Source organism: Ixodes scapularis, unplaced genomic scaffold, assembly GCF_016920785.2.
Source record: "Ixodes scapularis isolate PalLabHiFi unplaced genomic scaffold, ASM1692078v2 PGA_scaffold0__279_contigs__length_252992795, whole genome shotgun sequence".
Lineage (NCBI taxonomy): Eukaryota > Metazoa > Arthropoda > Arachnida > Ixodida > Ixodidae > Ixodes > Ixodes scapularis.
The window spans coordinates 123,719,585-123,746,567 of NW_024609835.1; the positions used below are offsets into that span (position 1 = coordinate 123,719,585).

At 50.0% G+C, this 26,983-nt stretch overlaps 1 protein-coding gene across 1 annotated transcript; it reads right to left on the reverse strand.

Moving 5' to 3' along the window:
• Positions 1-346: 346 nt before the first annotated feature.
• LOC121047923 lies at positions 347-3,093 on the reverse strand. The gene is made up of 3 exons (XM_040503642.1): positions 2,922-3,093; positions 1,411-1,536; positions 347-793 (listed from the first exon to the last, which is right to left on the reverse strand). Exons 1-3 carry the CDS (start codon positions 3,091-3,093, stop codon positions 777-779), a joined length of 315 nt encoding a protein of 104 aa, XP_040359576.1. The 3' UTR covers positions 347-776.
• Between the last annotated feature and the right edge of the window lie 23,890 nt (positions 3,094-26,983).

Here is a 26,983-nt window from a genome sequence, read left to right on the forward strand (position 1 = left end):
ATCAAGATTCTGCATTCCTAAGAATATTTATTACTGTTAAACAAAGTACTTATTACTCTTTTTACTGAAATAAATGTGACCGAATGTAGGTAAGTTATGCAAGTCACACAAACTGTATTACAGTATTAACTAAAAAAAGAGATCAGGAGCTGCTGTATTCAGTTTCTTACTGGAAAATATCACAGCATCACTATCTGCGTCTTGCGCTAACGTTCAGCAATCCGAACACATCTACTTGTGCCCATTACTGTATAATAAATACCAACATAGCAACATGTTATCATATACCACTGGGATCCGCAAAGAATGGCACAAGTATACTTTGATTTCTACGTCATCAGGCTGTTACATTAATCGTGCATTTGCAAAAAAACTACTCTTTTTTATGCACTTGCGTTGTAAGATGAACGAGTACTTTCTTACGTTAAAGCCAGGGATATTCTTCCTCTGTGAAATAACACCTGCAGTGACTTTGCCGCAGTAAACATATGTACATTTACGTAACCTTCATGCTCTCGAGAATCTTTACGAGCTTGCTGTTAGCCCAGCAGCGGGGAAATTTTTCACCATTGCTTATCGCACTTTGCACGAGCCCCAACGTTTGCGCAAATGCCGAGGGGTATGTTATGTCCTTGACATAATACACCGTTAGGCAAAGGAGTAGAGCCTTCTCCAAAGTAGCGTCATTTAGCTTGATGATTTCGCCAGGCCCTCCACAAGAGACGATTTTTGTCGATATGCCCCAGAAGATCCTTGGGCCAGGAGATGCTGTGTCCTCAGCGGAGACGTCGCTCTGAAAAGATGTTTCCTTTTTCAGAAAAAACGCTACACATTATACATATATAACATTGTACAACACTTTCCCCGGACACCTATTTAGGTTTCACTGGTACGCCTGTACAATGGTATTGCAGTGCAGTTCCAAAAATATTAACTTAAGCTGTCTGTGCCCTTGGCCTGTCTAGCTAGTTCCCAGTGCTAAGACGCTGAAAGCATCCAAAAACCAAGGAATTTGCAGAAAAAATTCACAGCTGCTTTATACAAATCAAGTGGAACCTTTTAAACTACATAAATAATAGCCAATGACAACAAATTTTTTTTTGATTTGTTCGCACAAATATCTTACTCACCAACCAGCTTACCAATGTTCCAATAGCTATCCCTAGCAGTGTTAATAATTTTTTATGCTTAACTAATGTGTGCACTGTGCCAATGCTGTTTATGAATTTTTGTACATACATGCTTTCGTTGTTCAACAGCTGAAGTTAACAGTACAATCAAGGGAATCCTGCCCGTGTCATCAAAGCGACAGTTGTTGCCTTAATGACTTTTTAACCACGTGAACAGGAAGTTGATTCAATTATTGCAAAACAACCGTGTTAACCACAACATATGCATGTTGGTACTCACCAAGCAGAATTTCAGCAGCAGTGCAGGTGCTGTTATTCATGACCTCAGAGGAACTGATGCTGGCACCTTGCGAAGTAGACCCTTGCATGTTGTCAGACAAATCGCATGACTCGTCTTCAAATATACCTGCAAACAGAGCGAATAATCAAGCTGCATGAAGTCAGAAATGTCATTGTTGACGCCGTATAGTCATAAATACTGTCAATGCCTACAATTATGCTGTCCTCACGTGGTCTTTTTATCTATATGGCAGCAAAAATGACACTTCCATAACTTCAATTTATGGAACTGGTATGAATCTGGCATCACACGAGAACATCAAATGTTTTTACTGGAAGTATTAGCTTCCTGGTCAGCAGCTGGCATTAAACATTTGTTTAAATTTCCAAGCCCACAGTATTATCTAAAAGGCACGAATGAATGGGTGCTCTAGCACCATCTTTGTTTCCGTTAAGCAGAAAGAGCTGTAGAAATAAACATGGCTGTAAATTGTCTGGGGTTATACAAAGTCACTTGTGGGATGTTTTCTCCACTTTTAGTTTAAAAAGCTGTGCAACAAGCTTGACATTGACGGCCGAGTGTAAAATCATCACAATACCGCCCCCTCAGAAAAAAAAAAAATTATGCAACCCAGAAAGAGAAAAACAAGACGTGAGGACTTCTAAATAACTTAACTTTTCTTTTTTTTTTTGGTAAGGGGGGGGGGGGGGGGGGGAAGGGTGCAACAAGCACATAGTATCTGTATGTGCTGGGTGGCTATGTTTTTTTGTTGTAATGTCATTTTATGCAGTACTCGATGCCGACAGCACGAGCTCACAGAGGATATAATATTAATAATAATTTTCATTTGCACAGTTGGGTTACTCACTCGGCAGCGTGCAAGGCTACACAGAAAGGTTGAGACACGTACGCCGTACGCAGATGCGCCTGTTAGCCCGCCGCCAAATGGGGGAAAAAAAGAAGAAAAAAAAAAAAAAAGACGATAACAGGCAATGGTGGGGGTCCATATCACATGAGCGAATGACATTTTAGCGAACAGCGACATTTGAGCGAATCGACGTTTTAGCGAATAACGGGAGCGCGCATTAACCCATCAGCCGCGCTGCGCTTTACGCCGCTTCGCGACGACAGTCTGCGGCGGCTCATTACAGAAATGTGAACCCATTTGGCCCACCCGAAAACGCCGCTTCGTGGCGTCCGACTGTTCGCTAAAGTGTCATTCGGTGGAACGTGGGCGTTCGCTAAAACGTCATTCGATCAAGTGAGTGCCTCCCCCTACGTGAAACTAAAGCTAAAGTCAATAACGGCATACGTCTCGGTAGCGTCACACGGAACAACGCAACGTTGTTCCGTGTGACCAAGTTCCGTGTGACCAAGCAGTGCCACACGGACAAGTGCATACCGAAGCGGTCGGGTACTCAACGGTGTTCCGAACACGCGTGCCCCTCGACTGACACACACAGACACACACACACACACGCACAAAAACATGAAATAAAAGCGGCACTTACTAATCCGTGCGTGCTGTACAGGGCTGTGGCCGCAGTAAACGCACCACGTCGCTTGGTGAAGAGCCGCAGGTTGGCTGCAGTTGTCGAGGGCCCTGCTGTAGCCATCGCACTCGCAGTTGCTTGCGTGGCATTGACCTCGCAACACACCTTTGATGTCTTGCGATGAATACATCACCGCCGTATATTTCCAACCAACTTTCCTTTTTGAACGGTGCGGCTTGCGCGAAAAAGAGAAAGCGACGACGACAATGACGACAATGCAATTTCGCGCGACTACCGGCCAAGCTACGCCTTTTGCGCGGGCTGAGCATGCGCGGTAGGACTCGCAAAAAATTTCTTGTTTTTGTTTTCAACTTTTCAGAGAGAGAGAGAAAGGGACTTGAGAGAGAGAATGGGGCTCGAACCCTTTCTCTTTCTCAAGTGTGCGCCGTGCGCCCCGCCGCCGACAGCGGTGAGGGGGAGACGCGGAGACACGCGACTTTTACGGGCTTTTGTGCTTCATTCGCGCTCTCTTTTCTTTAAGCGGGACGGTGCGCTTTGGCGGCTGTCAAGTGAGCCGCATAAAGACGTTCGGGCGGGTTAGGGCCGTTTACAGGTGGTACTTCGATCTTTTTGGGCCGCTTCCAGAGGCGTCACGGATAGTTTTCTTCACAGGGCTGCTTATATCCCGTGTCTTAGGCGGGACATTGAGGAGTACCGCTTGTACCCAGGCCATTATCCAGGACGTAGATAAGAGTGTAGCACTCGCCATTTCGGTCCATTCAAGCCTATTAAGTTTCCAAAGGGTCGTTCTGAATCAGTCCCGCCAAGATCGCTACTGGCGACGAGATGTTTCAGTGGCGCCCTCCTAAGGCCCGTTCACTCACTTGCGTTCGAGTATACGACTGACTGAGACAAGACCGGGTTTTAAGTCACTCGCAACAGCCAACGACCGGATGCGCGGCTGCGGAGCTGGTCCTAAGCCGCCACAAGAGGCTTAAAATCCGATCTTTTTCTCAGTAGGTTGTATTCAAACGCAAGTGTGTGAACGGGCCTGTATGGTTCCCACACCTGTCGTCACAACCAAGATTACTAGAAGGGTGCGACATCTTCGACGGCTAGTAAAGCGTGCGGTGGAAATCTGGTGAAAGAGTCCGACTTTGCTCGTATTCCCGTCGATGAGAGCAGAAATCGTGAAAGGCCGATCACAGCGACGCTTTTGGTCTCGCACGTCACCAATCAAGCATCATCGTACTGAAAGCGTTCCTCGCCAATATGAGCGCCTTTGGCACTGTGCATGAAATGAACTTAATTATCATGTTGATCTCCCCATATCTCGCACAATGGTGTTGCTGTTTCTGCGCATTTCAAGGCAAGGAAATTATTTTTCAATGACGCCAAGCACCGACGCCACATGTGGTGGCAATGCGAAGATGTGCGCTTGTTTCGCCGGTGTGTGAATAGCAAAATCTCGGTATTCAAGGAATGTCTTTATAAAACTACCTGTAACCGGGAATTTGGATCGGCTTACCAAGAATGAAGAGGTTAAGGTAAAACTACTCATTTCATGAAGCACAATGAGAGCTATACAGTTGCATTGGCCACTTTCCCAGTATCTAGTGTACCAGGGAAGACGACGAACAAAGCGTACAGATAGAAGGTCTCAAACAGAGCTAAATGCTTATGGCACTGGGGCACAATACGATAAAATGACTCAAATCTCATTACTGAAACACTTTCGAAACCACCTAGCCGATTAAACAAAACAAAAAAATCAAGCCGGGCGCGCCAGAGGACACTTTCTTAATCCGATATTTGGAGTGCCACGAATACCATCACAGATATGTGTGGCGGCAGCTAAGTACAGTGTATCCTACGCTGTAAAGCGAACCTGAAAAATCGGCGTCTGCACATAGAATACTCAGACTTTCACCAAACGGGTATTTAGGTAGGGTAGTTTACCTTGCGAAATTCAAAGGCTTGGGTTTCTTCCTGTAAAAACGATATCAACAAGCTTACCAGGGTCAAACGCGGACTTGTTCGTAGATGACCGAGTTAGCGATGAATACAAGTTGTGGCGCCACCGCTCGATAGGCGCAGCCTGCAGTTAACGGGGTGCATTGTCTGTTCGGAGCGCCTATGCGTAAATCATGACCAGATATTTGCGACAGGTGCTTGCAGCTCACTTATCTGTCTTCACGTGGCGTATTCACCTCTAACGTTTACGTCGAGTGCGAATTCCCGCCATATCGGAGTGTGTGCAGAGTGAAAAAATAATTTAATTTAAAAACAGAAAAAAATGAAATAATGAGTTTCTCGCGTTTGCAACGTACTGATAACTTGATCATCCTCCCTTGTTATTTCATGGCGATACCGCGATCAAACGAAGAACATTGAAACTTCTAAACAATTTCAAAGAAGTCATCGCACGGATTTCTATAGTTCTTATAGTTCTTGGAGTGCGATATAGTTTCGTACATTCACTGTTGTGAGTGAGCATCAAGCATAAAATAGTACGCTATGATTAATCGTTAATTCCGCACAGGACGTAGGATGCAGCGCCAGCTTATGTATTAATTAATTACATTTGTATAATGTATAGACGCTTTAGGGCAGCTGTGTGTAGGCGCCGCCATAACCGACCTTCAATTTTTGTTTTCTCTTTTCCCGTTCACTTCACTTCATCACTAAGACAGCAGGCTTGCTTATTGACCTTTTAGCCTCTACTTTGTCCTTCTTCCCAGCGTAGGCCTTTGTGGAGGCTAGTCGACGCCCGCCTCAGTGGCTGGGCATCTGGGCAGAAACAAGAGAAGGTCAGCAATGGTGGCTGTAATCTGGCGCGTGTCCAAAGCGTCTATACAGGGTGCTTAGTTTAGGCCTGGCACATCATTTTTGAAAATCAGCTAAGGCTACACTAATGCAGCGCAATCACGTAAGTTATACAGCCACGTGGACAATATTTATAGAGCTAGTCATCACAATAAGTTGAATAATGTACTAACATTTTTTGAATAGTTTTAGTTAGTAAGAATAAACATTTGGTTTATATCAGAAACTTGATGTGCGTCATCAAAAACCACTAAATCAGTGAATTTTAGAAAAAAAATCGCAGCACTTGTGAAGAGCAGTGGTGCACTATTGCTACCACTCGCGCAAGAGGCGCAAGGCTTGCGGTGTGAAAACACGGATGATATTTTTGTCATCAGCGTCCATCATGCCAAATCATCAAAAATCGACGCATACCCAGTAGCATCGTCGATGGTTCGACCGTTTTTACGCATTCATTCGTCCTTTGAAATTCGGGCCTCCGCGCCTCGTCCGAGAACTGTTTGAGGACAACTCAGTCCCAAACTAAAGACGGAGTATAGAATGTAAAGCCCTCGAGCGCATCCTGGTATTACGAAAAATACTTAAAAATGAGTACGTTTTGTTAAAACCACTCTCAAAGTGGGCGACGATTCAGCCGTCTTTATGCATCCGTTCGTCTTTAGAAATTTGGGTATCCGTGCCTCATCGAGAAACGTTTTGAGCTCGGGCGCAAACTTAACTGTCGAGGAAACACAAAATTTAGGGCTTCAACTACAAGCTGCTGCTATGACCAACCTTCTAAAATTAGCCGTATTTGAGTAAACGTGTATGTAATTGGACATGGTTCGACTATTTTCAAACATTCATTCGTCATTTCGAATTCGAGCACGCGCGCCTCATCCAGGAACTTTTTGATATCGGCCGAGCTCTGAACTGGTGACGAAATACAAACTTTATGGCCTTCGACTACGAGCTGGTCTCACTGCAAATCCTTCATCATTTCAAATGTTGGAACACGCGCCGTGTCGGGGACGCTTTGAGATCGACTGAGTTTTCAAATGACGATGAAATATAAAGTTTAAGTCCGCCGAATACAAGCCGCGGTTATTGCAAAGTCTTGGGATTCAGTCCTTTTCGAAGAATGTGATATCAAGTAGGATATTTCAATACGCTCGTTTCCCGATATTTTTTCTTGTTTGTAGGAAGAGCTATTGTGATAATTAATTGAATTTAAACCGCCGGGGTCGCACTGCTTATACATCGTACAAAAGAGAGTTTGCATACAGATTCTTGCGCGAGTCACCGCGAGATCCCTGCTTCGAATGCCGCATGGCAGTGAGTTTAAGGAGAAACTCGGCACGCGGCCTTCGAACCACGGACATTGCGGTGACTCGTGTTTCCAGACTGTCTTTTGTCTGATGTATGAGCAGTGTGACCCCGGCTCTAACATTACATTTGGCATGTGAATGTTAAGTTCACTAGAACAAGCATCCTCGACTAATTCACGGGAGTGCTGCGGTTCCTTACAATGAAAATCGCTTTATTATAATCACATAGCATTCAAAATTAGCGAGAATAGTTTGGGAACTTTTTGTTTAATGATTTAGGATTATCTTAAATAATTCTCATATAAAGAGTGGCCACCGTGGTTATTCTTCTGTAAAACAAACCGGCAAAATCGGCCCCTCCGCATAGGAAGTCCGAACTTTCACCAAATGCCCATTTAGGTAGCGCTATTTCTATTTGCTAGTTTATTGATGTCAGCAGCAGAATATTGCGAATGATTGTAAACGTCTTGACAAGGACGAATTGGCAGGTCTCAAAAACCCCAAAAAATAATTTTGAGAAAAAAGAAATGCACCCAGGACATTGTCAACGCTTCGGGTGTCAGGAACAGTCGAATGACAAAACTTGTATATTGTTGTATTTTTAGGATTTTGGATAAAACCTCGTAGGTTTCTATTTAGAAACCTACGAGGGTACATAAGGGACTCCGCAAGGCGAGCCGAGTCAGTCTCGCCCCAGCGTTCGACTCTGCTGTTACGCCGACTTCGACGCTCGCGCCGCTCTTGTGTTATCCTCTGTTTCCTTTTTATTTTAGGGCACAGGTTCGCCCTATTAAACGTTTAGTTTCTTCAGTTATCACCGCCTCATGCGTTATCATTCGTGCCAATATATGAACAGTGACTACCTGGGAGCAACATCACAAACCGGTGTGCAGACGACGAACATCCGGTATAGGGCATAGGAAACGAGACGCCGTTTGTGTCCTATTTTTATGATTTTATCACCTCTGAATTAGGCTTTGAAAAAAATATAGATAAAACGTCTTGCGAAACTGCGTTCGACTGCCCAGTTTTAGGTATGTGCGCTTGGAATACGAATTCAGCAAAGTATGCCAAAGGCGTCAGTCCTTACAAAAGACAGTCTGCATACAGATTCGAACGCGAGTCACTGAGAGACCAGTGCTTTGAATGCCGGCATGACAATGATTTAGAGGAGGAAACTTGGGACGCGGTATTCGAACCAAGGATATTGCGGTGACTCGTGTTTGCAGACTGTCCTTTGTATGATGCACTAACAGTGTGAACCCGGCTTAAGTCGGGATCACACTCTTACACATCATACAAACGACAGACTGCACACATCAGTGTGACCCCGGCTTAAAAGAAGCGCAAGCATACGATGGCAGCAATTTCTGGGAATCTGTGACACAATAAGTTACCTCCATCGCTAACTCGGCCGTCTGCTAAAACGTGGGCTGTTGAAATTGGCAGGTTTGTTAGTTTAATGTTATACAGAAAGAGATCTACGCCTTGAAATTTATTAAGATAAAATGCACTACCTAAATGCACATTCTGTGAAAGTTTGGGTTTTCTAAGTGGAGGCGCCGATTTTTCCGGTTCGTCTTACCGAATAATAAACACTGCGACCCCCCCCCCCTCCCCTCTAATGTACGAGAATTATTTTTTTAACCAGGTAATAAAGCAAACAAGACAAATATACACAAACAAACACAAGAAAAACAAACAAAACAAAACGAACAGACGAGTGTTGGGGGCATTTCTAAAATGAAAGCTGGCACAAACGACAGATTTCGGATTCTTTATTCTTAGCTAGGTCATTGACATCTCAAGTGGCCGAACCTGAAAGTGAAGTACCTCTCTGAACGTCGAGGCTTTAATGCCTGAGCGCTTTTCTTTTTGTGTCTTCTTAGTTCAAAAGAATGACCTTTTTTTTTACAACTTCCGGAGTGTTATTAACTACACTTTATTGTTTGCTAAGTTTTAGCGTCTACCGCTACCGCTTTATGGTATTGCTCATAGTTGGCAACCACTTTTGTGTGACTTATTCAGTATTTGTCAGAAAGCTTAGTATCTACAGCGGATGAGGAGTTCACACGACAGATTATAAAATCAATTTTTTGCCTCTACCACGCACAACAGCACACTAATTTATATTTCAAATGTCTAAAATTTCCTGCAATTTCGAAATCAAATCTGGAGGAAAACAATATCTTTAGTATTTCTTTGTGCCCGGTTATGAGTTATGGTGCAAATGTCTTTTGCGGCCTCCATAAATTTGCATATTTCCGGATGCGCATCATTTGGCTTAATGAGTACGTGGTATAGCATGACCCTAGCCAGATTACCGGACGTTGTTAATATTAAATACAAAACATATCGTGAAAAACACAAAAAGTCGATACGCATAAATTTTGCGTAAATGTGAAAGCTATGCAGAGCAGCATGGATAAGTATCTAAAACATAAAAAAATTAGAAAAACAAATTGAAGGGTTAGTTTAAAAGAAGACAAATATCATGGGATTAGAAAAAAACACAATACAAAATCACACATTGTTTTTCATCTTTAGTGCACACTTTAGATTTGGCATGATAATTTAAATCTTACTGAAAAATGTGTGCTGAGCACATTAATGAAGATTAAATGGTTTTTCACAAACAGAAGATGCAAAGCCATATTGCGCATTCGCCCAGAGCAGGTGGTTAGGGGGCGCTAGAGACAGGGCGCTGGCTGTCGCTACGACGCTCGACGATACGAAACGATAGGTTGTCTCGGCAAAGTAGCCGTGGTAGCAGTGCACGTTCGACGGGATACCTCCGATCGTTCTTTTTGGCGGTTTTAAGACTCTCAATAGGATTCACAGTTATATTCGAGCGCAAGCGTTAAGAAAGGGGCAAAGGAGTTTAAAAAGCAAACACGTATATTCGACGAGCGGAACGTACCGGACAGATGTTTCGGCTGAGTGTCACTTCCATAGGCCGGCATTTCAAGCTGTTCTCACTCAAACTCACGATAACCATTTTTTCCGCAATCAGAACTCACGCCCACTCACGATCACGATTTATTAAAAATAGAGACATCACCCGGACTCACCCTCACGGTTCAACACAAAACCAAACCTCACTCGCCGTCATCATCATGGTCGTCACGCTCACAGGTCATCACGAATCATCAGACTCACAGGTCATCACACTCACAGGTCATCACGCTCATCACACTCACAGGTCATCAGGGTCCTCACGGCACTCACACTCACAGGTCCTCTCGGTCCTCACACTCACAGGTCATCACGGTCCTTACGGTACTCCCACTCACAGCTCCTCACGATCCTCACACTCACACAGGTCCTCACGCTCATGACAGTCACAGGTCATCACGCTTTCAAATCGCTTTCTTCGTGTTTATTGTTTTGTTTTTGTTTCTCACCAGCCGTTGATTTGTCTTCGCGTGAGTCGTGCGGCGGGGAAATTACCCCAAAACAGTGAACTTCTGAACCGCTTATCCAACTTGAAAGAAATGCACTATGTTTATGTTTATGCTGCACGCATTTCTACCAAATTTCGTTAACCTGGAATAATTACGAAAGAAACTAAATGCAAGCTGACGAAAGTGGATGTGTTGAACTTCCGCCTGCTGACAAGGGCGGCGGTAAAACACAAACTCGCCTTCCAACAGGTTACACAGACAACATCGCAGTGATTAGAGAATCGCCTCGCTGTGGGTACCTCGCTCATTCGTACACAAATTTCGTTTCATTTCATTTATTTCATTTCATTTATTATACTCTCAGGGCCCGAAGGCATTACAGAGAGGAGTGGAATTATACATCAATATAAAGTGAACAATGAAAACAAAACAAAAAATAAACGATTACTACATATATAACCCCCGTTTCTTTTGCTGTGCCACCCACACGTACTTCTACGGAAGTTTATGCAGCATATATATATATAGTAAACATATGCATCGACCAAATGTTTTTTTTTGTTTTTTTTGTTTTGGGAGGGTTGTCTTATTTGGTAGGGTGGTTTCACTTGACGTACCTCTGGTTTGAAATCTCACCATAATCTTTGTGGGCAGTGGTGCCCGTCAGCCGAGTTTTCCTTCTCACCAGAGTTGCTTCTGTTTTTGTTGATCGACCGTGCCTGCCGGAGTAGGCTGCGATTTAAGGAATCATCGGCCGGCACTGTTTTTAGTCATCTCGGCCTTCATAAAATACTGCAAGCATTTATTATCTTGATACGTGCAGCCGTCCTTGGGTTGGTTTCGTTTGGATTGGTTTGGCATGACTTTTCCTGGTTTGGTTTGGAGTGGTTTAGGGATTTGGGGTCGTCCCCGTGTGTCTCTTTGTCGCGCTCACGATCACGAAGGGCGCGCCACTTTTCATGTGACAAGTCGCGCCATTCTTGGTGCGCAGTTCGATAATGGACAATCAGTTCATCGAACAAGGTTTCATAGACAGATCGTTTCCTCGACTTTTGTTTCATCGATGTGTCATCCGCAGATCGTTTCGACATTCGATGCTCGAGAGAGCTTGCTATATACTTTTTGTCGACACGTTTTTTTTTTACTTGGACGTCTAGGCGACATTTTCTCTCTCTTTCATCGACGCGACGTTGGCTTCTTGACGTCTCGCGTTCTTCGCGTGTTCGCAGCGCACTATGGTGTCCGCTACGGACAGGGCACAGGTGACGCAAGCGCATATTTTCCTCACTCTTTTTACGCAGTGCGGTGTGCGCTTACGTTGCTGGAGTGGTGCGTGCGGCGTGGCAGCCTTTTGGATTTTTATTTATTTATTTATTTGTAAATACTGTGCGCCCTTCTGGGCGCTTTACAGGAGTGGAACGTCAGTTTTATATCATGCAATGTTATATACATTTCTTAACACATTTTATATGTCATATGAATTTGCAAAACCGCACTGGTACACATCACGCTACACAAGCTATCAATGAATCTAACCAAGAAAAAAACACTTCTTTTACACATTCATGAACAGAAATGGAGAGTCTAATATAATTCAAGTAAACATTTCTTGAATAAGGCTAATGAGTCACAATTCACAACACTTTCGGGAAGCTTGTTCCACCTTTCAATTGTTCTAACGAAAAATGAATACTTGTATGTGTCATTATTAATTCGCGGAACTTGCATAGCCCTATTGTGTACCCCCCTTACTGGTCTAGTAATACGTGGTTGTAAAAAATCATACGTGGCCATATTTAGTAAGTCCTTTGAAAACATATAAATAACCTTGAGCCTTGCTATCTCTCGGCGGGTGTGAAGAGGTTGGAGACTGAGCTGTTCGAGCATGTTAGTAACGGAGTCCATTCGGCGGTATCTCGAAAGGATGAAGCGAGCAGCCTGTCTTCGTATTTTTTCCAATTTTTCGATTCGATTGTGTCGGTACGGATCCCACACCGCGCAGGCAAATTCTAAGGGGGGCCTTATAAATGTTGTGTATACAGTCAATTTGACCTGACTTGTGGTTTTGCCTAGGTTTCGCTTCAAAAATCCCAACTTTTTGCGAGCCGTACTGCACACATTGTCGATGTGGCGATGCCATGTGAGGTCGGTCGATATCGTAACTCCTAAGTACTTAAAGTGATCAACTAGAGCTATGGGATCGTTTCCAACCCGATATGTGTAAGGTAGGATGTTCGCTTTTTTGCTAGTGATTCTGGCGGATACAGTTTTACCTGGATTAATTTTCATACCCCATTTTTCACACCATTTCTTAACAGAGTTGATAGTCGAGTTTAAGTTTTCTTGATCCATGGGGTTGCGTATTCTAGCATAGAGCAAGAGGTCGTCCGCAAACATCCTAGCTGTAACGTTGGGGCTGAGATCATTCACGATGTCGTTTATGTAACATAAAAACAAGACTGGACCCAGCACCGATCCCTGCGGTACCCCCGATGTAACCCTGCGGGTGGTCGACACTGCTCCGCTGACAGCCACAAACTGTGTTCTGTTAGACAAGTAAGCCTGGATCCACGCAATTACCGGCTTATTAACGCCGTATTTTAATAGTTTTTGTATCAGTCCATTATGTGAAACCCGGTCGAAAGCCTTCGATAAATCCAAACAAACCGCGTCGATTTGGCCTCCCTCGTTCGAAGAGCAGGAAAAGTCACCAAATGCACCTAGTAATTGTGTTACTGTTGACAGACCGCGCCGGAATCCATGTTGGCTCTTGTTAAAATTGTTATTTGTTTCGAAAAAAGCATAAAGACTTTAAGAAATTATGTGTTCAAAAAGTTTGCAGCTCGTGCATGTCAATGAAATGGGACGATAATTTGCTACATTTTGTTTGTCATCGGATTTGTGGACCGGAACAACCTTTGCACAAAGCATTATCACGCAGCCTTATCAAAGCCTTGCATCGCTCAAGGCCGAAACCAATGCTGAATCGCATACAATATAGAATTGCCTACGAGGCGATCGACGCTTTTTGTATTATTTAATAGAAACATCAAATGCTTACTAGTTGAACCGTCGAATCATTAACTGTTTCGACATTCACCTATACCCCATTGCGATGCGATGACGTCATCAGTGACGATGTGGATACCGATGACGTCATTAGTGACGTCATTAATGACGTCATCAGTTATGATGGCGATGACGGTGCGGATGCCGGTGACGTCATCAGTGACGTCACTGATGACGTCATCAGTTATGATGGCGATCCCGGTGCGGATGCTGGTGACGTCATCAGTGACGTCACTGATGACGTCATCAGTGGCGATGACGATAACGGTGCGGAGGCCGGTGACGTCATCAGTGACGCCACTGATGACGTCATCAGTGGCGATTACGTCAACGGGGGGTCACGTGACCCCCCAGGTCACGTGACCTCGGGGGTGGTCACGTGGCCTCGGGGAGGGGTCACGTGACCACCCCCAGGTCACGTGACCCGGGGGAGGTGGGTCACGTGACCTGGGTAACCATCGTGACCCTCGTGAGGGTAACCCTAGTGACCCTCGTGAGGGTAACTCTCGTGACCTTCGTGAGGATAACTCTTGTGACCTTCGTGAGGGTAACTCTCAACCCTCGTGAGAGTAACTCTCATAACCCTCGTGACCCTCGTGAGGGTAACCCTTTTGAGCGTAACTAACCCTCGTAACCCTCGTGAGGGTTACGAGGGTTAGTAAGCCTCGTAGCCCTTGTGATCCTCGTGAGGGTAACCCTCGTGAGAGTAACCCTCGTAACCCTCGTAACCCTCACGAGGGTTACGAGGGTTACTCGCGGTTACGCCGACGGCGACGGCGACGGCGACGCCGACGCCGCTCAAGCCGGGAACGGGCGCCTAAGAGCTGCGCTCTAAAACAGGAGTGACATATTTGATGTGTTTCTTGCGCGACTGCTGTGCCCACTGAAGGACGAAGTGGCAGTAGCTGGGCTTATATCGTAGGGCTGGTGTCCCATGGTTCCGAGTTCTCGTGGCTTCCATTGGCTCTGCTTGAGATCCGCCCATGACGAGGTGCCGTGGCCGATGGTGGGGATGATGCAGTCGTCACCGACGCACGTGGTGACGAGGCTCCCTTCCGCTGGCGGGCTTGGCGCGTGCAGCAGCATCTGAATGAAAAACAGGAGTGGCATATTTGATGCGTTCTTTGCGTGGCTGCTGTGTCCACTGAAGGACGAAGTGGCAGTAGCTGGGCTTATATCGTAGGGCTGGTGTCCCATGGTTCCGAGTTCTCGTGGCTTCCATTGGCTCTGCTTGAGATCCGCCCATGACGAGGTGCCGTGGCCGATGGTGGGGATGATGCAGTCGTCACCGACGCACGTGGTGACGAGGCTCCCTTCCGCTGGCGGGCTTGGCGCGTGCAGCAGCATCTGAATGAAAAACAGGAGTGGCATATTTGATGCGTTCTTTGCGCGGCTGCTGTGCCCACTGAAAGACGAAGTGGCAGTAGCTGGGCTTATATCGTAGGGCTGGTGTCCCATGGTTCCGAGTTCTCGTGGCTTCCATTGGCTCTGCTTGAGATCCGCCCATGACGAGGTGCCGTTGCCGATGGTGGGGATGATGCAGTCGTCACCGACGCACGTGGTGACGAGGCTCCCTTCCGCTGGCGGGCTTGGCGCGTGCAGCAGCATCTGAATGAAAAACAGGAGTGGCATATTTGATGCGTTCTTTGCGCGGCTGCTGTGTCCACTGAAGGACGAAGTGGCAGTAGCTGGGCTTATATCGTAGGGCTGGTGTCCCATGGTTCCGAGTTCTCGTGGCTTCCATTGGCTCTGCTTGAGATCCGCCCATGACGAGGTGCCGTGGCCGATGGTGGGGATGATGCAGTCGTCACCGACGCACGTGGTGACGAGGCTCCCTTCCGCTGGCGGGCTTGGCGCGTGCAGCAGCATCTGAATGAAAAACAGGAGTGGCATATTTGATGCGTTCTTTGCGCGGCTGCTGTGCCCACTGAAAGACGAAGTGGCAGTAGCTGGGCTTATATCGTAGGGCTGGTGTCCCATGGTTCCGAGTTCTCGTGGCTTCCATTGGCTCTGCTTGAGATCCGCCCATGACGAGGTGCCGTTGCCGATGGTGGGGATGATGCAGTCGTCACCGACGCACGTGGTGACGAGGCTCCCTTCCGCTGGCGGGCTTGGCGCGTGCAGCAGCATCTGAATGAAAAACAGAAGTGGCATATTTGATGCGTTCTTTGCGCGGCTGCTGTGCCCACTGAAGGACGAAGTGGCAGTAGCTGGGCTTATATCGTAGGGCTGGTGTCCCATGGTTCCGAGTTCTCGTGGCTTCCATTGGCTCTGCTTGAGATCCGCCCATGACGAGGTGCCGTTGCCGATGGTGGGGATGATGCAGTCGTCACCGACGCACGTGGTGACGAGGCTCCCTTCCGCTGGCGGGCTTGGCGCGTGCAGCAGCATCTGAATGAAAAACAGGAGTGGCATATTTGATGCGTTCTTTGCGCGGCTGCTGTGCCCACTGAAAGACGAAGTGGCAGTAGCTGGGCTTATATCGTAGGGCTGGTGTCCCATGGTTCCGAGTTCTCGTGGCTTCCATTGGCTCTGCTTGAGATCCGCCCATGACGAGGTGCCGTTGCCGATGGTGGGGATGATGCAGTCGTCACCGACGCACGTGGTGACGAGGCTCCCTTCCGCTGGCGGGCTTGGCGCGTGCAGCAGCATCTGAATGAAAAACAGGAGTGGCATATTTGATGCGTTCTTTGCGCGGCTGCTGTGTCCACTGAAGGACGAAGTGGCAGTAGCTGGGCTTATATCGTAGGGCTGGTGTCCCATGGTTCCGAGTTCTCGTGGCTTCCATTGGCTCTGCTTGAGATCCGCCCATGACGAGGTGCCGTGGCCGATGGTGGGGATGATGCAGTCGTCACCGACGCACGTGGTGACGAGGCTCCCTTCCGCTGGCGGGCTTGGCGCGTGCAGCAGCATCTGAATGAAAAACAGGAGTGGCATATTTGATGCGTTCTTTGCGCGGCTGCTGTGCCCACTGAAAGACGAAGTGGCAGTAGCTGGGCTTATATCGTAGGGCTGGTGTCCCATGGTTCCGAGTTCTCGTGGCTTCCATTGGCTCTGCTTGAGATCCGCCCATGACGAGGTGCCGTTGCCGATGGTGGGGATGATGCAGTCGTCACCGACGCACGTGGTGACGAGGCTCCCTTCCGCTGGCGGGCTTGGCGCGTGCAGCAGCATCTGAATGAAAAACAGAAGTGGCATATTTGATGCGTTCTTTGCGCGGCTGCTGTGCCCACTGAAGGACGAAGTGGCAGTAGCTGGGCTTATATCGTAGGGCTGGTGTCCCATGGTTCCGAGTTCTCGTGGCTTCCATTGGTTCTGCTTGAGATCCGCCCATGACGAGGTGCCGTTGCCGATGGTGGGGATGATGCAGTCGTCACCGACGCACGTGGTGACGAGGCTCCCTTCCGCTGGCGGGCTTGGCGCGTGCAGCAGCATCTGAATGAAAAACAGGAATGGCATATTTGATGCGTTCCTCGTGCGGCTGCTTTGCCCATGAAGGACGAAGTGGCAGTTGCTGGACTTATATCGTAGGGCTGGTGTCCCATGGTTCCGAGTTCTCGTGGCTTCCATTGGCTCTGCTTGAGATCCGCCCATGACGAGGTGCCGTGGCCGATGGTGGGGATGATGCAGTCGTCACCGACGCACGTGGCGACGAGGCTCCCTTCCGCTGGCGGGCTTGGCGCGTGCAGCAGCATCTGAATGAAAAACAGGAGCGGCATATTTGACGCGTTCCTTGCGCGGCTGCTGTGCCCACTGAAGGACAAAGTGGCAGTTGCTGGGCTTATATCGTAGGGCTGGTGTCCCATGGTTCCGAGTTCTCGTGGCTTCCATTGGCTCTGCTTGAGATCCGCCCATGACGAGGTGCCGTTGCCGATGGTGGGGATGATGCAGTCGTCACCGACGCACGTGGTGACGAGGCTCCCTTCCGCTGGCGGGCTTGGCGCGTGCAGCAGCATCTGAATGAAAAACAGGAGTGGCATATTTGATGCGTTCTTTGCGCGGCTGCTGTGCCCACTGAAGGACGAAGTGGCAGTAGCTGGGCTTATATCGTAGGGCTGGTGTCCCATGGTTCCGAGTTCTCGTGGCTTCCATTGGTTCTGCTTGAGATCCGCCCATGACGAGGTGCCGTTGCCGATGGTGGGGATGATGCAGTCGTCACCGACGCACGTGGTGACGAGGCTCCCTTCCGCTGGCGGGCTTGGCGCGTGCAGCAGCATCTGAATGAAAAACAGGAGTGGCATATTTGATGCGTTCTTTGCGCGGCTGCTGTGCCCACTGAAGGACGAAGTGGCAGTAGCTGGGCTTATATCGTAGGGCTGGTGTCCCATGGTTCCGAGTTCTCGTGGCTTCAATTGGTTCTGCTTGAGATCCGCCCATGACGAGGTGCCGTGGCCGATGGTGGGGATGATGCAGTCGTCACCGACGCACGTGGCGACGAGGCTCCCTTCCGCTGGCGGGCTTGGCGCGTGCAGCAGTATCTGAATGAAAAACAGGAGCGGCATATTTGATGCGTTCTTTGCGCGGCTGCTGTGCCCACTGAAGGACGAAGTGGCAGTAGCTGGGCTTATATCGTAGGGCTGGTGTCCCATGGTTCCGAGTTCTCGTGGCTTCCATTGGCTCTGCTTGAGATCCGCCCATGACGAGGTGCCGTGGCCGATGGTGGGGATGATGCAGTCGTCACCGACGCACGTAGCGACGAGGCTCCCTTCCGCTGGCGGGCTTGGCGCGTGCAGCAGCATCTGAATGAAAAACAGGAGTGGCATATTTGATGCGTTCTTTGCGCGGCTGCTGTGCCCACTGAAGGACGAAGTGGCAGTAGCTGGGCTTATATCGTAGGGCTGGTGTCCCATGGTTCCGAGTTCTCGTGGCTTCCATTGGTTCTGCTTGAGATCCGCCCATGACGAGGTGCCGTGGCCGATGGTGGGGATGATGCAGTCGTCACCGACGCACGTGGCGACGAGGCTCCCTTCCGCTGGCGGGCTTGGCGCGTGCAGCAGCATCTGAATGAAAAACAGGAGCAGCATATTTGACGCGTTCCTTGCGCGGCTGCTGTGCCCACTGAAGGACAAAGTGGCAGTTGCTGGGCTTATATCGTAGGGCTGGTGTCCCATGGTTCCGAGTTCTTGTGGCTTCCATTGGCTCTGCTTGAGATCCGCCCATGACGAGGTGCCGTTGCCGATGGTGGGGATGCTGCAGTCGTCACCGACGCACGTGGCGACGAGGCTCCCTTCCGCTGGCGGGCTTGGCGCGTGCAGCAGCATCTGAATAAAAAACAGGAGCGGCATATTTGACGCGTTCCTTGCGCGGCTGCTGTGCCCACTGAAGGACAAAGTGGCAGTTGCTGGGCTTATATCGTAGGGCTGGTGTCCCATGGTTCCGAGTTCTTGTGGCTTCCATTGGCTCTGCTTGAGATCCGCCCATGACGAGGTGCCGTGCCCGATGGTGGGGATGATGCAGTCGTCACCGACGCACGTGGCGACGAGGCTCCCTTCCGCTGGCGGGCTTGGCGCGTGCAGCAGCATCTGAATAAAAAACAGGAGCGGCATATTTGACGCGTTCCTTGCGCGGCTGCTGTGCCCACTGAAGGACAAAGTGGCAGTTGCTGGGCTTATATCGTAGGGCTGGTGTCCCATGGTTCCGAGTTCTTGTGGCTTCCATTGGCTCTGCTTGAGATCCGCCCATGACGAGGTGCCGTTGCCGATGGTGGGGATGATGCAGTCGTCACCGACGCACGTGGCGACGAGGCTCCCTTCCGCTGGCGGGCTTGGCGCGTGCAGCAGCATCTGAATAAAAAACAGGAGCGGCATATTTGACGCGTTCCTTGCGCGGCTGCTGTGCCCACTGAAGGACAAAGTGGCAGTTGCTGGGCTTATATCGTAGGGCTGGTGTCCCATGGTTCCGAGTTCTCGTGGCTTCCATTGGCTCTGCTTGAGATCCGCCCATGACAAGGTGCCGTTGCCGATGGTGGGGATGCTGCAGTCGTCACCGACGCACGTGGCGACGAGGCTCCCTTCCGCTGGCGGGCTTGGCGCGTGCAGCAGCATCTGAATGAAAAACAGGAGTGGCATATTTGACGCGTTCCTTGCGCGGCTGCTGTGCCCACTGAAGGACAAAGTGGCAGTTGCTGGGCTTATATCGTAGGGCTGGTGTCCCATGGTTCCGAGTTCTTGTGGCTTCCATTGGCTCTGCTTGAGATCCGCCCATGACGAGGTGCCGTTGCCGATGGTGGGGATGATGCAGTCGTCACCGACGCACGTGGCGACGAGGCTCCCTTCCGCTGGCGGGCTTGGCGCGTGCAGCAGCATCTGAATAAAAAACAGGAGCGGCATATTTGACGCGTTCCTTGCGCGGCTGCTGTGCCCACTGAAGGACAAAGTGGCAACTGCTGGGCTTATATCGTAGGGCTGGTGTCCCATGGTTCCGAGTTCTCGTGGCTTCCATTGGCTCTGCTTGAGATCCGCCCATGACGAGGTGCCGTTGCCGATGGTGGGGATGCTGCAGTCGTCACCGACGCACGCGGCGACGAGGCTCCCTTCCGCTGGCGGGCTTGGCGCGTGCAGCAGCATCTGAATGAAAAACAGGAGTGGCATATTTGACGCGTTCCTTGCGCGGCTGCTGTGCCCACTGAAGGACAAAGTGGCAGTTGCTGGGCTTATATCGTAAGGCTGGTGTCCCATGGTTCCGAGTTCTTGTGGCTTCCATTGGCTCTGCTTGAGATCCGTTCATGACGAGGTGCCGTGGCCGATGGTGGGGATGCTGCAGTCGTCACCGACGCACGTGGCGACGAGGCTCCCTTCCGCTGGCGGGCTTGGCGCGTGCAGCAGCATCTGAATGAAAAACAGGAGTGGCATATTTGACGCGTTCCTTGCGCGGCTGCTGTGCCCACTGAAGGACAAAGTGGCAGTTGCTGGGCTTATATCGTAGGGCTGGTGTCCCATGGTTCCGAGTTCTTGTGGCTTCCATTGGCTCTGCTTGAGATCCGCCCATGACGAGGTGCCGTGGCCGATGGTGGGGATGATGCAGTCGTCACCGACGCACGTGGCGACGAGGCTCCCTTCCGCTGGCGGGCTCGGCGCGTGCAGCAGCATCTGAATGAAAAACAGGAGCGGCATATTTGACGCGTTCCTTGCGCGGCTGCTGTGCCCACTGAAGGACAAAGTGGCAGTTGCTGGGCTTATATCGTAGGGCTGGTGTCCCATGGTTCCGAGTTCTTGTGGCTTCCATTGGCTCTGCTTGAGATCCGCCCATGACGAGGTGCCGTGGCCGATGGTGGGGATGCTGCAGTCGTCACCGACGCACGTGGCGACGAGGCTCCCTTCCGCTGGCGGGCTTGGCGCGTGCAGCAGCATCTGAATAAAAAACAGGAGCGGCGTATTTGACGCGTTCCTTGCGCGGCTGCTGTGCCCACTGAAGGACAAAGTGGCAGTTGCTGGGCTTATATCGTAGGGCTGGTGTCCCATGGTTCCGAGTTCTCGTGGCTTCCATTGGCTCTGCTTGAGATCCGCCCATGACGAGGTGCCGTTGCCGATGGTGGGGATGATGCAGTCGTCACCGACGCACGTGGCGACGAGGCTCCCTTCCGCTGGCGGGCTTGGCGCGTGCAGCAGCATCTGAATGAAAAACAGGAGTGGCATATTTGACGCGTTCCTTGCGCGACTGCTGTGCCCACTGAAGGACGAAGTGGCAGTAGCTGGGCTTATATCGTAGGGCTGGTGTCCCATGGTTGCGAGTTCTTGTGGCTTCCATTGGCTCTGCTTGAGATCCGCCCATGACGAGGTGCCGTTGCCGATGGTGGGGATGCTGCAGTCGTCACCGACGCACGTGGTGACGAGGCTCCCTTCCGCTGGCGGGCTTGGCGCGTGCAGCAGCATCTGAATGAAAAACAGGAGTGGCATATTTAATGCGTTCCTTGCGCGGCTGCTGTGCCCACTGAAGGACGAAGTGGCAGTTGCTGGGCTTATATCGTAGGGCTGGTGTCCCATGGTTCCGAGTTCTCGTGGCTTCCATTGGCTCTGCTTGAGATCCGCCCATGACGAGGTGCCGTTGCCGATGGTGGGGATGATGCAGTCGTCACCGACGCACGTGGCGACGAGGCTCCCTTCCGCTGGCGGGCTTGGCGCGTGCAGCAGCATCTGAATGAAAAACAGGAGTGGCATATTTGACGCGTTCCTTGCGCGACTGCTGTGCCCACTGAAGGACGAAGTGGCAGTAGCTGGGCTTATATCGTAGGGCTGCTGTCCCATGGTTGCGAGTTCTTGTGGCTTCCATTGGCTCTGCTTGAGATCCGCCCATGACGAGGTGCCGTTGCCGATGGTGGGGATGATGCAGTCGTCACCGACGCACGTGGTGACGAGGCTCCCTTCCGCTGGCGGGCTTGGCGCGTGCAGCAGCATCTGAATGAAAAACAGGAGTGGCATATTTGATGCGTTCCTTGCGCGGCTGCTGTGCCCACTGAAGGACGAAGTGGCAGTAGCTGGGCTTATATCGTAGGGCTGGTGTCCCATGGTTCCGAGTTCTCGAGGCTTCCATTGGCTCTGCTTGAGATCCGCCCATGACGAGGTGCCGTTGCCGATGGTGGGGATGATGCAGTCGTTACCGACGCACGTGGCGACGAGGCTCCCTTCCGCTGGCGGGCTTGGCGCGTGCTGCAGCATCTGAATGAAAAACAGGAGTGGCATATTTGATGCGTTCCTTGCGCGGCTGCTGTGACGTTTGGGCGCGTGCTCGCCCTGTCTAGCGGATATTTGTTTGCGTAACCAGCGTGCCCTATGAAGCTGAGACTCGGCACTCGGCAGCCAGACGGCCGAACGTAATTGTTGCTTTCTGTTGTGCTCTTGGCTGCGTGCACACTCGAAGCTCGTGAGATGCTGAATCGTTCCAAACTTTTTCTAAAAGGGGTGTTTCTCGACGCAGTAGTGGCCTAGTATACCGCTCTTTTTTTTCTTTCTTTTTTATAGAATCAGCTGAGGCTTATTTTGTGCCCAGTAATGCAAGCGAAATACCAAAACTGACATTTGCATTCTCGTCTAGCATGTGTATTAAAAGAGGTAGTGACGTAGAGGTGAACCTGTCGGTTTCAGTTGTCTTTAAGAGTCAATGAACGTGGGATTGACATTGTTGTAGCTTGTAGGGTCGGAGCAGGCGGAGATCTATCGTTTACGTCGTTTTCTTTGCCATTGGGCAGCTGACCGATTCTACGTGCTGGAGCTCTCGCTGGAAGCGTTATCCTATTCATATAGTATTCAACAGTGCTCATCCGTGTGTACTCTAGTGAACATTCCAGGCGCGACATATCAATAGTTTATTGTTATTAGCCGGTAAAACGCAGTATTTGTAAACACCTCCTGACAAAGAAAGAAAACGAGAGCTCGCCGTTCGCTTTGACCAATAAACCAACCTACTGGAGCGTGCGTGACGCAGCCATAGTTGTACTTCACAGGAGGCAGCGGTAGTGCACGAGACGGTTCGTGATCGACACGCGCAAGCCTACAGCGGAGTTGACCCTCGTGCGGAAAGACTACAGTTCCCGCAATGCATGCATTGCGCCAGAGGAGGCGTAGCGAAGTAGGCGGTGAGATCGTTCTATTACCTCAAGCCCGGTTCACACATCTGCGTTAGGAGCGACAGAAACGACAGAAACGACATGAACGACATAGCACGAGGACTAGAAAATATAAAAATAAGCGTTCGAAACAAAATGGCCAGATGTCATCACCCCAAGCAAAGCGTATATGAAGGCACCCTAAAGGTGTATCCACACGACGGACCGGGCCGCGGACCGATTGATCACGTGATACGCGGCCCGCGGGCCGCCCGGCTGCATTGAGCATCCACACGGCGGACCAAAAGAGCAGACGACAGAGCGAACGGGCCGGTCTAACCCTCGACCTCACAGCTCCGCCAAACGCATGCAGCGAGCTGCTTTGAGGCTATTTGTAAGGAGCCAAGATGGAGGTTGAACGAAAGAGGCGTTTGGCCGCTGTGGCCCTGGCGTTGACTATTGAGAACGAGGAGCACTTAAGTGAAGCGAAAAAGGCATGGGGACATCTTTAGATGATTATTTGAGTAGTCGTCGCGACTATTGTCCCACAGAGCGGGGATTGCTCCACGAGCGCGATGAAGTAAAAAGTTGCATCGTCGCACAACAAGAGGTTCGTCTTCTTCGTCTTCAAGAGTTGGGGCCACAAGAAAACGACTTTGGATTTGGATTTCAATCCAAACAACAAAAGTCAGCTTGTTGCCAGACTTAGCGCTCCAATTATACTAAAAACGCCGCGGTCCGCCGCCAAGGTCCGGACGAGAAAAGTAGCTTGGCATTTCTCAGAAGCGCGGGCCGCGGACCACCGGCGGACCTCGAAAACCGGTGACGTAAGATCAGGTGATGCGCGGCCCGCGGACCAAAACAGCAATTTGGTCCGTCGTGTGGATACACCTTAACCAGGACGATTCTGTTCACATTAGAGAGCGTGACAGATAATACCATGAGCAGCTTTATCACGCAATCATGTATCACGGTTGTCCCGGTGTCATGTTGTTCGTGTCGTCTCTGTCGTTCCTGTAGCTCAAAACACAGACATGTGTGAACCGCCGTTTACGAGCCTACTCTGATGTTACGCTTGAACGTCACGGAAATTCGCTCTTCCCGTATTTTCGAGGTGTCGCTACCGGTGGGAATACTAGCGGGGTCTGTTTAAGTGCTTTGTTCGGCACACTAGCGTCAGCACAGGTTATGACTTTGTCAACACTGTCTGAAGCCTATTCCAATTGTAAAATAAAATATCGAAGGCGTCTCATGGTCCCTTTGAGTGTGCGTGTTTGCACGACATGAAGTGTCACAGCTTTGCGACCTCAACACCTCACGCGGGCACTATGTCCGCCCATATCAAAATTTAACTGGGCGGTGTTTTTCAATACATTATTTAGCATTATTTCGCGCATTTAGTTCCCTGAATTTAGCAGCGCATTCGGGAAGTTAAAGTTGAGTGGAATTTGTTTTCGTAAGTCGCGGAAATTATGACAAACGGTTTCATTAGTAATTTAGTCGCACATTCACAAGAAATAGGCGTGCACGCACGTGCTGAGAGCGGACGCATGTTCTATGGGCTCCGCAAAAAATCGTCCTTTTTCTTGGAAAATTCCTTTTCTGTGCGGTGAAAAGTGTTGGAGAAGACAGAGCTAACGTTCCGGTTTCGCTCGATACCACTTTCATGCCGGTGAGCCGAATCTTTCTCATTTCAAGGACATTGTCACGATTCTGGCCCACGGAGGGCCTGTTAACACTCGTTAGGCTTCGCGCATCAGGGCGCGCCGCACCGAGCTTCTCGGAGCGGCCGCCTAGCTAGGCCTATCGCGTGGCGGTCGCCGTCCTGGTGGGGGCTGAAGGCTGGAGGATGGATACAAGGACCCAAGAAACTCCAGCTACCGGTCGAGTGATCGGCTATAACCCAGACGAGGTGGCGCATGGATTTATCAACCCGGCGCAGCGGCCACTCCGGGATGATGGAATCAAGGATGCCACCTTGGGGGACCAGGAGGACGGAGGACCCGGCAACGGCTGGGTGCAAGTACTGATGCAGAATAAAAAGAGCAAGAGGGAGACACAAGGCCTCGAGAAACAGGTTCGAGGTGAAGCCGGGGGAACAACGGCGGAGAATTTCAAGTCGAGGAAAACTCTGAGGTTGCCCAGTCTCAGAGTTTACAAGCACAAGGTCATTATCAAACCTCATCGGGTCGCGGTGGACCTGAAGCGGTACAGGAGCCTAATCGGGGAAGCGGTCCAGAGCTCCCTGCCGAGAGGATTGGACGAGAAGACGGTCGTAAGGCTGCTGGAAGCACAGAATACAATCATGGTTTGTACGGACGAATGGAGCGAAGCGGAAGCCGTCGCAGGTATCAAGAAACTGAATTTTCCTGCCGGCGTGCTAGACGTCGAAGCGTATCATGTCTCCTCGAGCGAAGATGCGTGCCGCGGCGTCATACACGGTGTCCGGCCTGACCTGACTAACGAACAGATTCGACAGAAAACCAGAGCTGTGGGATACGAAGTTCTAGAAGCAAGGAGGCTAGGGAAGTCACAGTCTGCGGTAATCGTATTTGCGGGAAAGAAGGTACCGTTCACGGTGAGCTTCAATTGGCTTGAGACTCCCTGCTTTATCTATAAGAAGACTAGGGCGGCTTGTCTGAACTGTGGTGAAGTGGGCCATCGGACCGACGTATGCAGCAAGCCGGAGGGATTTGCGTGCTCGGCGTGCAGGGCCACTGAGGTCGGTGAGGACCATGAGTATGTGCCGAAGTGTGCCGAAGTGTGTGCCGAAGTGTGCCCACAAGACCTACGACAGACACTGCCCGGAGAAGTTCTACAAGGAGACTAAAAGCAGGGAGCCTAGACGGAGTCGGGGGAGACGTCGCGACGGCGCGCAGCACGTGCGGTGGCTTTCGAGAGAGTCGGGACGGAGCGTGTCAGACTCGCGCACCCGCTCGCGCAGCCGGTCCGCCAGCTGTGGGAGAAGCGCGTCTCGAGATATGACTACATCCAAGCGGCGCCGGCAAAAGGGCAAGCGAAAAAAGAGCAAGCGAAGCACCTCTATGGAAGGGATCTTCACTGATCCAGGCAATCGCAAGAAGTGGCTGGAACTCCCAAGGGTCGGGGATCAGGAGTCGAGGAGCACGTCCCAGCCCAAAGGTGGAGGGGCGAGCAGCAACGGAGCGATACAAGACCTGCGAAGGGACGTGACCCACTGCAAAAAGACCATAGAGGAACTTTGGAACAAAAGAGAAAGAACCGGGGGAGTCTCGGCAGAGCAAGTACAAGCGATCGTGTAGACGACCGTTCAGCGGGCGATCCAGGGACTTCAAGAATTCTTCACCAGCCAACTGATGCAGCTGACATGCAGGGTCACCGAGCTGGAGAAATTAGGAAAGACTCTTGAGCAAAACCAAGAGAGCCTCTTCAGGCAGTTCGTCTCGAAGCGGAGAAAAACGGGCGAGCCTCTACGGGACGCAGAAATTTCGGACGCAGAATCATGCGCAAGTCAGCGAAGCCAGGTTTGAAAGTGTGGCAGTGGAACTGCAGGGCAGACTTGTACGTAACGCGTTACAAGTAATTGATTACTTGCAATCAATTACAGTTAAGTGTAATTTTGTAACGCTTCAATTACATTTGTCAAGCTTTAACGCTCGGAGTAATTCAATTACTTTTTTTACTGTAATCAATTACAAAATCAATTACACAATTACCAATTACATTTTTCATTCCACAATTTTTTTTTCTCACAAAAATCAACATAGTCACTCAGCCATGAAGCAAAGATGATTGACATTTTCTTAACACCAAAAAAAAAAATAAAACTAGGATTAGTCGGCAAATCCTTTTTTCTTTTGCGCCACGCTCTTCTACAAGCGCGCCACCAGCCTTGGCTTGGGAGTTCCGGATCTCGTTGCAGATTGCTGATAAAGTCGACGGGAAGCGGGAACT